This window comes from Bacillus rossius, chromosome 3 (genome assembly GCF_032445375.1).
Source record: "Bacillus rossius redtenbacheri isolate Brsri chromosome 3, Brsri_v3, whole genome shotgun sequence".
Lineage (NCBI taxonomy): Eukaryota > Metazoa > Arthropoda > Insecta > Phasmatodea > Bacillidae > Bacillus > Bacillus rossius.
The window spans coordinates 84,936,822-84,950,677 of record NC_086332.1 but is presented as its reverse complement, the minus strand read 5'-3'; the positions used below and the strand labels follow the sequence as shown (position 1 = coordinate 84,950,677).

Genomic DNA, 13,856 nt, shown 5'->3' with positions numbered 1-13,856 from the left:
TTTCTCTATCTCTGTGTATTTAAATGAGATGCTTGAACCTTGAAGTGTTAGGCAGGCCGCACACCGGACGCGTCAAGTCACGGAAGAGTCAAGACAAGCGTGTCTGAAACGTGACGCAAGGAAAGGAACGCAATGAAAATATATGGAATTACAGAAATCGCTGCACACCGGGATGAAGCATGACGCTTACGTCAGCTTCATGTTTCAGACACACTTGAAGAGACACGGCTGGGTCCTATTCCTTGCGTCGTGCTTCAGACGTAGTAGCGATTTGGAAGGCACAGGAGGTAAAGATGAGCGAAGAAGAAGTAATTAAACTTGTGCAGGCGGTGGAAAAATTTCCAGTTATATATAATTATTCAATGGCAGGTCACTCTAATAAGGATGAATTGGACAAAGCTTGGCGAGAAATTTCTACAGAAATTGGTTTCAATGGTGAGTAACTTCATTCATTTGTTTAATTATAAATAAAACCTTGTAAGAATGACAGCCAATGCAAACAATGAATATTGAAGTTCATTTTCTATGCATAAATAAATAAAATTGCATTTATGATCAAAATAAACGAAATATTTTTTGCTAAACCAGGTTTGAGATGAAAAGAGTACATTGTTGAGACAGCTATAATAGTTAATAACATCGTAACTATTTATATATATATGCAACTATTATCTATGTTTTTAATTTCTGTAAAAAAAATTTTCTCCATGTTTTAATTTGATTTCTCTTGCAGTGGACGTTTGTAAAGAAAAATGGAGGAACTGCCGAAACTGCTGGGCCAGACACCTGAGACAAACAGAAGCTAGTGGTTCCGGTGCAAAACCTAAAAAGCCATATTATTTGTCGGAGTATCTGTCGTTCCTGACACCTTTCACGAAGTCAAGAAGGTTAGTATGTACAAAGAAACCTGTGACCTTTTAAATAAAAACACACTGTTCGAATTTACTGTTAATTGATGGATAATTTTACGGAAATGTTCTTTTAATTCATGGGGTCCTACTTTTGCAATGCATTACAATGAAATGTTGTTCCATTAGTAGTTATACATATATAAACCCGCGTAAAAACAATTACGTATGCGAACATTCAACTTTGTGCATCTGCATTCTAAAGAAGTATCAAAAATATGCGATTTTCCATAAATGGAACTAGTTGCCTTCTGTAAATAAACGGACACTTCTAGATATATTTTTACCATCTATTTTCCGTCAAACAACTGAGATTATCTCTAAACAGTGCATATCTTCCTTGCTGATTCTATTTAATTCTTTTTATGTGATTGCAGGCAGTCGGGTAATTTGGCAAGCGCATTCGACAATGGCGAGCCATTCTCCCAGTCTGAAGATGAATGTGATGCGAATGACAGAAGTAGTGATGCTAGTGTTATGTCGCCACCAGAGCAGAGTACCGCTCAGAAGAAGAGCAAAAGAACAGATAAACAAAATCCTATAGACAGTGCATTTGTTTCATATTTAGAGGCAAGGAAAAGGCGATGTGAAGCAGAGCCAGAACATCCGGATTTGCTTTTTCTGAAAAGTCTTTTACCCGATATTTCAAAATTGTCACCATCTCAGAAAAGCCACTTTAAAATAAGTGTTCAGCAAAAGTTACACAACATGCTCTATGAGTCGCCAGCAAGTGAGCAGAATCACACTGTAAATTATCAACCAGGCCAATCAGCATCTTCTTTTCAGTTCATTGATTATGGTCAGTCTCGCTCTGCTTCTAATGGCTCTCCAATAATGCCTCCTTCATCCAATGGAATCTTTGACAGGTCCTTTAACTTTCAATAATAAATCAAAATTTATTTTTATAGTGTAATGTGAACTGATTATGTATATCAGCATTGTTAAAATGAAAATTTGGATTCTAAAAAATTACTAAAAATTTTATTAATACCATTTCTACATATATTTCTAGCACAGTTCCTGAATTAATAAAAAAAACAATAAGATCACTATAAATATGTACAAACTTTGTTTACAATTTCGCTGTTATTGCCTTTTCACTATTTATATACATTATCAATTAACAATTTGGCAACAATAAAAATTAATAAACAGGTTTCAGATGATTCTGTACACTATTGTTGGGTACACCTTCAACGGCATAGCCTACCAGTAATGTAATATAATGACATTCTTCATTGCAAATGATTATTAATTTCAACAGAAGGAATACTTGTTTTGCCATGGAAGAGCAACATTCGGTTTAAGAAAATATGCACACAAACGATTTCTCAATCCTACAGCTTCAGTAGTTGCTCTTGTACAGCACGGTTTTAAATAATGCGAATTATCAAAAGAACTGTCGTGTACACTGCAACTGTTATCATTCCCTACACTGGGTTCAGTTACTTTTCCTTCCTTTAATTTGATAAAATTATGTAGGACACACGCTGATCGTACAACGTGGTCTACCGTGTCTGGTTTGCAAGCTATTGTTGTTCTAAGAACTCTAAATTTGGAAGCTACCATACCGAATGCACACTCTATACTCTTTCTTGCCCTGCTAAGTCTATAATTAAATATTCTTTTTTCGTTTGTAAGTTCTTTTCTTGGATATGGCCTCATCAAATGTTTTTGCAATGGGAAAGCTTCATCGGCAACGAAAAAAAATGGGAATGGCTCAGTTCCAGCGTCATCTGCAGGTAATTTTGTGGGCTCCGGAATGTTTAGCTGATTATTTCTTAAATTTCGACCAAGTGCAGATGTGCGCAAAACACCGCCATCACTGTTTCTTCCATATTCACCTACATCTACATAGATAAAATGACCATCCGCGTCGGCTAACGCTAACAAAACAATGGAAAAATATCCTTTGTAGTTATAAAAAGAAGAGCCACTTTTACTAGGACATTGAATACGAACGTGTTTTCCGTCAAGAGAACCTATACAGTTAGATATATTCCAAAGTTCTAAATACCTATCAGAAACACATTTCCACATCTCTTCTGTTGGCACTGGCATAAATTCAGGCTGAAGCGCAGACCATATTGCAGGGCAAACATCCTGCACAATACTTCCGATTGTAGTCTCGCCTCTTTTAAATTGGAAACTCAAATTCCTGAAGCTGCTGCCAGTTGCAAGATACCTGAGAACAAATTATATTCTTATTTTAAACGAATTTGATGTTACATGAGTACATTCATAAGTAAACTAAGGAAGTATTTTTAACTTCGTAGTCTTATTGTGAATTTTTACTACCTATTTATTTTTGCCTCCAAATAAAAATGAAATAATAACCCGGTTATTACAGACAGAGCAGTTAACTGCTTACTCAGTACCAAGTAGTACATACATAAATATATATTTACCTCAAAGTGATAAGCAACTTCTCATCTGCTGATATAGCCTTTCTGTAATTAGTGTCTCGTTTTCTCACATAAGGCAATACACGCTGAAGAAGTTCTCGATATGTATCAGGACACATCCGATAAAAACTTTTAAACTTGATGGGATCATCCAACAATTCGCGAGCTAAGACATATGCCCCATTTTGTGCACATGATAAGTTATAATCATGTACCCATTTTCTTTTTCTCTTCCTGACATCCCGCCACTTATACATCAAAATATCGTCTTCACTCGATGAAGTCATCTCGCCAACTACGAGACTCCCGCGTGTTGCAGACACAATGTTGCACCGGTGTGCGGACGCTTGTCTGAATCACGACGCAAGACAAATTTTTCCATGTCTTGAAGCTGTCTTGACGCGTCCGGTGTGCGGCCTGCCTTATTCTTGTGTACGTGAAATTTAAACTGACTATACACTCCAGGAAGTGTGAATCACTAGCACATCAACACAGAAGTAACACAACACTGCAGCTGTAGTCCTACTACCTCCCCCGAACCCTCTTCATCATCCTCTTCGCTCACGCACGCACCCACCCACAGAGATAAGAAACACGTGCCTGCCAGCTTACTGAATGAAGGTCATTCAACCGGCCCGGAGGCCGGCCCTACCGCAACTCCCCTTACCCGGAATTTTCCCATATCCGGAATAGACCTCCCCCCAATGATTCCGGTTGAGGGGTGCTCTACTGTATTACCATAATTAAACAATGCAGGAACTGTTAGTTGATTCAAACCAAAAAGCAAATATTTCACATTTATAAAGTAGTTATGTTCTTGTTATTGTAGGTAAACATTAGTATATAATTTGTATCATTAAATAAAATCCGAAGATCCGGATAAACAAGGTTTTAGTTGTAAATAGTAAAACAATTTTTAGGTCGGAAAAATTAAGGATCTGAATGAAATGTTCTTCCTGGAAACAGGTCAGGATTGAGAAAGATTTCTTTGTATGTACTACTTTAATGAATAATAGTGCAATGTTTTTGGTTTGAACTTGCTTGGGCAGGGCCGCCGGAGGAAGGTGTCTGTGATCGATGTAGTGCCCGCCAAGCCGCTCCTGGCTGTAAGGTTCCTCTCCATCATGTACCAGCACCCGGTCTGCTGGGACAAACTGCTGGCCAAGTGCTACCCACAGCTCAGGGAGTTTTGGAGCTTCCTGGAGCGAGTCAAGGTACGTGGGTCACTGACCATACCATTATGACACTTTGTGTGATTTCCTTAAGGGCTCCGCCTACCCGGGCACACACACGGTGTGCAGAGCTTCAGAAAAAACAACGCGATTTCAAAACTACTCTATATATCCGAGTGGGGTCTGCTGACGAAAGGCATTGAGAGTTCGCCAAGGGCCGAAAAGTACTGTGCCGGAAATTTGGTATTTTGACACTTTTTTTATTGTTTATATAATTTTAAATTATTTTTGGAAATTTTATTTTTCTTTATAATTTGGTTACTTTGGGTGATTTACTCTTTGTTAGGCTGGTGTACTCTCCTTAGTTAAACTTTGTGCCAGTAGACTGAAGCACCTTTCCCAGAGACCTATCGGATCTTTTGTAAATCTAAGACTTTGTTGGCAGCCCGTGTAACATTTCCCTCGCTTCCAGGCACGTCCCAGGTCTGTAATATTACTTCACTTCATGACAAAAACTGCATACAACAGCTCTGGACGAGTTGTTACCATTTCTCAGAGATGAGCTGACCATAGCCTTTACCGCCAAGAATACGTCTTAGGTTCACTTCTCGAAAGTCACCACTAGGACGCTCGTTCCCGGCCTCGTTGCACCCCCCACCCCTCCCAGCTCACTCCGGTTCTCAGAATTTAGTCCAGGACCAATGACCGGTCGTAAACCCCGCCAGGCAGTGACAGTCTCCAAGGACGACTGGCATAAAAAATGTGTGTGCCAAGATGGACCCCACACATCTTGCGGCAGAAACTGTAACGTCTTCTCTTGGCGCCAGCTCGTGGAGCTGACACCCGCGACACCTGTGGGCGAGCTTGCTAACTCCCCCCTTTTGTCCCCTGTAGGCCGCCAGAGTGCAGCACCTGACTGCGCCCTTTATCCCCTTGTTATGGCAGACGTCTTGGGCGAGTCGATTCTTTTTTATTTCAGACACCCCTCAACAGGTAGCGCTAAAGTAGGCCAGTGCTACCAACTTTGAGACATCAAAGTCAGAGTTTTTTATGATGCCCACTCGGGGAACTTCGGAACCTTTCGGTCCGGACGTCCCAGTCCCCCTCTCCACTTTTGGTTGAACATTTACTTTTAATTACGAGACGCGGTTCGTCATAATTATTTTCTTTTAAATCACTTTTTTTTTTGAAATGGGAGAAACATCCGCGCCCAGCCATGTATTCGTGGGATCCAGTTCCTGGCTGGCGACGCATCGGCAAATAGAACTCAACTTTCCTGTCTGGTGAGTGACGATCTGCGACTTTCCCCAACCTCCCCTTAATTTTTGTGGGTATTCTCTGCCCAGTTTATACTGTCTGTGTTCTAGTTCTGATCAGTTTTGATTCGGACTGGGGAGAGAAATTGCTCCCCGCATGATCTTCGTGACCTCCAGCTGATTTCCCCCTTAAGAAGAATTTTCCTCTTGGTCTGACGTCATCCTGGGAAGACCCGGGTGATATGAGCTATATATATTCTCCACTTGCATAGAATGAACTAAATTTATTAAAAATATACCAGCGAGCAGTGCCTTAAGAACAGGTAGAATCAAGGAAAGTAATAATAATATATGTAATCATTGGGAGAATCAAATTTTGGTGTGATACTTCTAATTTTTAAATTTTTGTTTATGTAATCATTTGTTTGTTAAGGTGTAATATGTATTGTTTTAAATAATGTTGGGGCGCCCCCTTAACTTTTTTAATTACTAAGATCTTTATTATCATGTCGAAATAATGCTAAAACAACACCTCTTAATAATAAACCAGGAAAACCTATTGACCAAATAATTTATATAGTGTATTTATTTATCATATACCTTCTTCTACATAATGATCCACAAACTCCCAAGTTACTAGTGTGCAGGGAGTGTAAATTTTGTCTTGTTCACCGCCTCGTGTCCCCTCTGGTAATTAACTTAAGTTTCTTAATATTTTGCCCAGCAGTTTTCAAGGTGTTTTTAATTAATTTAAAATAATATAATTTTAGGGCACGTGGGCGTTACAATGCTAAAGCTTGTTACATTCCTTGCGGCCCGGCTAACACATAGAAATGTAACAATAAAAACAATGTTCTTTAAGAATTTATGATTACGATGGTCGATTCAGATAATTTTTTGTTACATCAAAATATATTTTAAATTGGAAATGAAAGAGTTTATTGCATTACTTTTTGTTTATTTCGTTTCAAACCAAAGAAACAATAGTTTTTTCAGTTACATGACAACACAATTCAGACAAATTTGGTTCTAAAGCTTTGTTACTTGCACAGTTTTTGTTCTACAAATTTTTTCGAAGTCCTTGAATTTTGATAGGATGAGGTCCAAATGCATACCATACCAGACATTTTTCTGTTGATGGTCGTTGAGTCTTGTCGCTCACAAAAAAAATAGAATTTATTACTGTCCCTTGGTTAGCGATGTAACTCAAGGTACGGTCGTGCACTGACTGAAGTCGCGCGAAGTTGGGCCGTCGCCGACGCCTAGGGCCTAAATTTCTAGTTACATGATTCCGAAAAAATCTTTAGGTTAAAATTTACGGCCTGGCCCCAGCCCCTAGGCGTGAAATTTTCCCTTAGTGCAACTCCATAATATTGTGCGAGTTGCCGACGACGCGACCGGACTTGACGACAATCGAGCGACAACTGTCTTGGTAGACGAGATTACCTCCCTTGTATAGGTGAAGACAAGGGAAGCAACCCCGTGGGCCAACCGACCAATCACAGCAATCACAGTACAGCATTCACCAACATGCCCAAATAAGGAATTTCGGCCGAGCGCATCACACCACGCCAGGACTCGCCCTGATTGGTTGGCTAGTGGTAGCCTCCAGAGAACCTTCCAGACTGTCGCGAAAGCTATGCGTCCACGTGACGCGTAAATCCCCAACAACGCATTTACAACGAGGAAAATAACTTGCTGGCGCCAGGGTGTCGCACCTGTCCGCTCTTCCTTCTGGGCTTTCCAGACTGTTCTCGAATTATTCCACTACAATCTCAATAGAATTCAAAATTTACCCAACTAATTTAAATATAATATTCAAATTTTAGCAATTGAAGTTGAAATTCACATTCAAAATTTTAGTTTAAAAATTATGTCCTGTAAAATTATCTTCTCAATTGCCATAAATAAAACAATTAATGTAATCATATATCAAAATTAGTTATGAGCTGGAGTTAACCCACAAATTAATAATTAAATATCTCGGGAAAATAAGTATTTTAAGACTTTACATGAAATTTAAAAAGAGTAATTAATAACAATTTTTACATATCTGAACTGTTCTCTATATCAACAAAAAAAAAATATCCTTCACCTCAAACTTATTCTTAATATTCTTATGACCCATTTTGCAATGCTACAAGCTTTTTAATCAAATCATTATCTTACTGCTCTGTATCCTGTCACCTCTTCCAGATGGCTGGGGCTTTGAGCTAAAATAAAAACCATTGCTCTTAATTACCCTCTTTTATCGCATAATCGTCGGACGTGCATGATCGCTACACCTATATTTTAGGGCGTTACAATTTGGATAAAACAAAATCTTTTGCGTTAACGTTGCATGGTGTTTTTGGTCCCACTATTAAATTTGTGTGGGTATTTTTTTATGTATAGAACGATGTATTTTAAAGTTGAAATCTAATATTTATTCGGACATTACCACTTACTTATTAAAGGAAATATGATATCTGATGTGTAAATTTTCTTTTAAAGACGTTTTTAAACATTATAACCTTTATCTGTTCATCTGCGTCGCAGCGGTTTACCGCTTATAAAAATGTAGCTAATGCTAGTTGGCATCATCCCTGTTTGGTTATGTTGCTTCCCGTATAAAGCGTACACAAAGTCGAATATCGATATTGATATATCGACGATTGCATACAACGCGCACACTCTGTTGAGTACCCAGTTAACTACATTTGATGGTCAGCACTCTTTCGTGGTAAGTGTGTACTACGACGATAGTTATGCGTTAGTTAAGGCTCGCATTCGGGACACAGATTTTGTTTTTCTATTTAAAATTGGAAAAAGGTTTTTGTTGCATGACTAATTTTAAATTGTTTGACGTGCTCTTGTATACTCCACTTTTTAAATAAACGTACTTTCCATGAATGGTTTTTGTTTTTATCAATAACTTTACCTAACAAAAAAAAAAAATTTTGCATAAACATTGCACCTCTACTTTTCAAACTTGATTTTAGTATGAAATGTGTGACGATTGTGCGATAAAACACAGTATAAATCTCTTCTCTATACAAATCACAAAAATTTAAACTTTAGAACTGTTAGGAGTTCAGAATTGAAGCAACTGCAAATATACTTATATATATATATAAGTGTGTGTATGTGTGTGTGTGTGTTTTTTTTTTTTTCTTCTTCCCCCAGATGTTTCAGCATACATTGTTTTTTTCAACCGTATAACAGTCCAGACACCATTGCTAGAATAATGATTGAACCTTACAAACATAAAAAAAAAAGTAAAATTTGCTGGTTGCTGAAAAAAAAAATTTATGTTCAAATAATCTGTATACACACACTGGAAATTATATTATGATTTTTTAGTTAAATTAAAAATTGTTCAAAGACATTTAACTAATTTTTATTTTTCCTTGGCGACAGTTGATAAAAAAAAGTTTCTGTTTGAGTCCATGTGCGATAGAAGTGAAATTTCTTGCTTATTAGGTATAGATAGAGATAATGTACTAGTATATTTTATTGAACAAGAGATAATAATATAGAATAGTAAGGATGTGGGTATGATCTAAATTTTAATGAAAAAATATATATTAAACTGAGGAGTAGACAAGCACACACACACAGCAGCATTACGAGAATTCCTTAGCATCACCCGACTTCCTCCATCCACAAGGAAGGGAGGTGGTCACGTGTCCCCATAACCAGCCACACACTTATAAAAATCAGCCAATCCTGGCATACTTAACACTATCTTAAAAACATTTGCTTACCTGTAATCAGGGACTTTTTATTTCTGCCTCTTTCTGATCCATAATCATGCCTATATCATGATGACAATAACTGTCCTTGAGTTCCCACGCTCAGTGGGAAACACCTGTTTCTGTCTCTCTGCCTCATTCTGACATGGATGTAACTGACATAAAAAAAGAAAGCATAAATTAGGTAAAACAAATTTAAGCAGCTATGTCATATTTAATGAAGTAAATGATCAGATTCACTTAAAAACATGAACTAATGTAAAATATTGTCATCTTGACACAAATACCTCAAGGATGGAATAACAGCAGTTATTTACATGTTACCAAGAAACCTTAAGTACCAAATCTGATCATAAAAGATAATTATTATTTACATAAATTTTTTAAAAATTTTGGGAGGATAAGAACCTTGGTTGTTACAACCCAGAAGCCCAGATGTTAAATTAATTGGGACACAAAAGCCTACAACCTATATATAATTTTATGATTGCTATTTCTTGTAAACGATGCCAAAACATTTAGTGTTATTGAAAACAAGTTATTGGCTTTAGTGTATCTGCCAACAGAAGTATTAAAAATATTTGAATGTATATTTTGGTCACTAAAACTTAACAGATAGTATTCTTTAACTATCAACTTCCCTAATCATTTGATATGCTTCATGTTGGTATTAAACTGTGTGTGACCATTTTTGCTTCAGACACTCATTGTGCAACGTTTGGAGTATGGGCAGCCCCTGGACAATGTGCTAGTCAGCGATGAATTCATCAGAGAGTCCCTGCGGTTGTATCTCAAGCTGATACCATTCCTGGGCAACGCAGATAGAAATGAGCAGCATTTTGATACCTTCAAGAACTACAGTGAAGTTATCCAATTTGCCTTGGAGTTAGTGTATTTCTGTCTTTAATAGCTGTAAGATTCACGGTACACCTTGGTTTTTCATCATTAAAAAATATACATTTTTGCCATAAATTCATGTTGACTTTAGCTTATTCAATATTAATTAATTTAAGTGGATGCATGAAGTTTAGTCTTATGTATTGACTTGATCGGAGGTTTGATGTCAGATGTTATGCTTATGCATAATAAGAATGGGTGGCACTGTGCTTAAGGGCCACAGACCTGGCAGAGACTCTAACCTTGGTGCGTGACATTGAGCGTGTGGAAACGTGACTCTTGCCCCCTTAGCGCAATTACCAGAACTACCTAGACCTGGCCCGCTCTTAGCATAGGGCACGCTATAGTGATGACTATAAGGGGCTCTTATGGCATCCCACACACCTTAAGACCTCCTGTCAGTGCACACATGATTGTATGAGGAAAACATCCTTGTATCTGGTAGAAATGTTGTTACATTAGAAAAGAAACAATTATTTATGAAGCGGTAAAAAGTGCCCATGGAAACCCAGCTGGCTTAGGTTTTGACTAGGACACCGCGTGACCTAGCCTCAAAACTGTCTCTTGTTGCTACATTTTAAATGCTCAGTATGATTTTAAATAATTAGGTGAAATACACTACCACCCAGAGTAGGCCTCGAGGATAAAGAGAAAAAGGTTTAAATATTAATTACAAGTACGGATGTGGAACTATCAGGTTTACCAGCGATGATGTCCTCAAAGTGCGTTGGCTGTGTCTTACCACAGGCGACGGTTCAGAAAGACTTTGGTGTGGTCAGGGTGTCATGGAAGCAAGATAATTGGGTTACCATTAGGTCATTTACAATTACAAGACGGAACAAGTTATTTATATAAAAACAGAACAGTACCACTAAAATTATAACATAGTTATTTCTGCCTCCCAGACAAGTAATGAAATCTGTATTAAGGTTACAGCTCATGATTATTAAATATATAAATGGCCTTCTGTAAATTTGGGTCAGCTGGTGTAAAGTTGTTACTTAAAAAACATAAATCACTGCACAGTGGTGGTTCCAGCAGGTTGGCTCGGGCCTATCCAACATTTTCAAAATTAAAAATTGGAAATAAGACTTTTTATAAAAATGCACAATTCATATTAGACGTTAGGTTTATTTTGAAAACTATAAGAAAAGTAAATATATATTTTCATTACAACCTGTTATTATATGCCCTTCTGAGAAGAGCATTTTGCAATGAAATGAAACTATACATTCGCCTGCAGATTTGTAACATTTCTCATTAACAAACAAGGTGGTGCTGCTCCCAGCAAACTGCGAGCGTGCCGCGACATGTTTGAACATGACTGTGTCTGATGGTCCTTCCCCCACCCTGCGCTCGCTAGACAAGCCAGCGGGTCGCTCAGTTTGACTGTAGCAGTTGATTTAATTAGTCTAAGCACTAGTGACACGTCGGAAAAAATGCCAAGTGGTCTGACGGAGCAACGGGTTAACCTCAAGTTTCTTGTTAAAAACTAGGGAAAACTGCCACAGAAGATTATGCAATGTTGAAAGAAGTCTACAGGAATTAATGTTTATCCTGCACACAAGTTTTTGAGAGGTTTAAACAGTTTAAAGAAGGGTGTGAAATGACCGAAGACGATCCCAGGATTGTCCTCATTGTCAAACACGGACAAAAACATTGAACAAACTGGTAAATTAATCCACTCTGATCATCGTCTGAGCATCCGAGGGCTTGCTGAAATGACATGAATCGACAAAGAAAGTGTTCGACAGATTTTTCATGAATGATTTACATACGGAAGGTTTGCGCAAAAATGGTGCCGAAACTCCTCCCTTCTGAGCAAAAGGAATCAAGACAGAACATTTGTACTGACATCCTAAACAACATCGCCACTAATCCAAATTTGTTAGACAAGGTAATTAATTACTTGTGATCAATCGTGGTTTTTTACTTACGATCCCGAAACAAAGAGGCAATCCATGCATTGGAAGAGTCCAAGCTCGCCAAGGCAAAAAAAAGCCAGGATTAGTAAATCCAAATTCAAAGCAATGATGATTGACTTTTTCGACATTTGTGACATTGTCTACGTTCACTCGGTATCAGAGAGTCAACATTTCTACATCGAGGTTCTGATGGCCCTACGTGAGCGTGTGAGAAGAAGAAGATGATCCGATTTGTGGAAGACCAAGTCCTGGATCCTTAATGAAGACAATGCACCAGCCCATTCTGCCTTGTCTGTGAAAACGTTCCTTGCAAAATACGGCATCACCGTGTTGGAAGATCCATCGTACTCGCCTGACCTTGCCCCCTGTGACTTTTTTCTATTTCCCAACGTCAAGTCGATGCTGAAAGAGACAAGATTTGAAAGTGTGGAAGCGGTTAAAGCTTCTCAACCAGCTGACAGAAGAGGACTTCCAGCACTGCTTTCAACAATGGAGCGGTGTAGGGATCGCCAAGGGGAGTACATTGAAGGCCATAAATCTTCTGTTGTAATTGTGGACGAATAAAAAGTGTTATTACTTCAGTCCAGTTATGTAATAGCCATACGTATTCCATTAGTATCTGATTTCAGCATGGCTGCATTTAGTTGAGAGACATTATCCAGCACAAGCACCTCTCTTTCTGGCAACCCTTTATTCTCAGAAATTCACTGACTTTTGGTACAAAATTGTTGTGATTTTCATTGAACCACTCCTTAAATATTGTTACGAACATGAGCAGGGCCGTGCGCGTGCAGGTTCGTAACTGGCTGGCGGCCCCGCATGGCCACTGATGTCACGTGGCCACTGATGTCACGTGAGACGTGCCGCGCGCGCCTGGTAGATTACAAGGGTCGTCGCTTTCCCCCTCCTTCCCTCCGCTCCCCTAGCGACGCTCTGCCTTTGACACGTTAGCCTGATAACTGACACCTGACAGCTAGGGAGTTCCGCGCGCCACCATGCTAGCTGCCGACGCCTTTCTAGAGTTATGTGGCGTCGGGTCGGCGCGGAATGACGCGACTGGCCCCAGCCCCGCTCGCGAATTCTAGAAGTAGCACCTGGGCCTATATATGCCCAGGATGCCGGCCTCAGGAGTTGAGTTGAGTTAAGAGTGGAGTTGATCCGGGCGATAGTGCCGATGGTGCGGCGGAGTTCCGGGGCGAGTGTCTGAGCGAGAGTTCTGGGGCGAGAGAGTCTGCGCATTAGTGTCGCGGGTGCGGCGGAGTTCCTGGGCGAGCGAGTTTCTCGATGAGAATGCAGCATGTGCGGCGAGAGTCCCGAGCGAAGTTCCAAGCGAAGCGTCGTGCGGGCACCTCGGCGAAGGGAAGTGCGACGGCAGCGGCAGAGTTCGGCGACGGAGTCCCGCGACGGAGGTTCACGAGGGGTGCTGCGGCGAGAGTTGCCCCAGAGTTGCGGCCCAGTGAGGTGTGCGGTGTGTAAAAACCGAGTGACTGGGGAAGAAACATTTTTAAATGTATTTGATTATTAGGTATTTGTAGAAGATTTATTTGTTAGTGATGTAA

The 13,856-nt window shown here is 39.3% G+C and overlaps 2 protein-coding genes across 6 annotated transcripts in view; both read left to right on the top strand.

Annotated features, from left to right (window-relative positions):
* Nucleotides 1-13,856, top strand: part of LOC134530997 (uncharacterized) — a 291,668-nt gene that overhangs the window by 198,996 nt on the left and 78,816 nt on the right. For all 5 annotated transcript variants that reach the window (XM_063366412.1, XM_063366415.1, XM_063366413.1 and 2 more), the window contains 2 exons: nucleotides 4,363-4,527; nucleotides 10,176-10,360. In XM_063366412.1, the coding sequence (XP_063222482.1) occupies nucleotides 4,363-4,527; nucleotides 10,176-10,360 (350 nt within the window). The remainder of the gene's footprint in view (nucleotides 1-4,362; nucleotides 4,528-10,175; nucleotides 10,361-13,856) is intronic.
* On the top strand, nucleotides 77-1,812 carry LOC134531476 (uncharacterized). Its single transcript, XM_063367187.1, has 3 exons — nucleotides 77-435; nucleotides 734-887; nucleotides 1,286-1,812. Exons 1-3 carry the CDS (start codon nucleotides 294-296, stop codon nucleotides 1,791-1,793), a joined length of 804 nt encoding a protein of 267 aa, XP_063223257.1. The 5' UTR covers nucleotides 77-293; the 3' UTR covers nucleotides 1,794-1,812.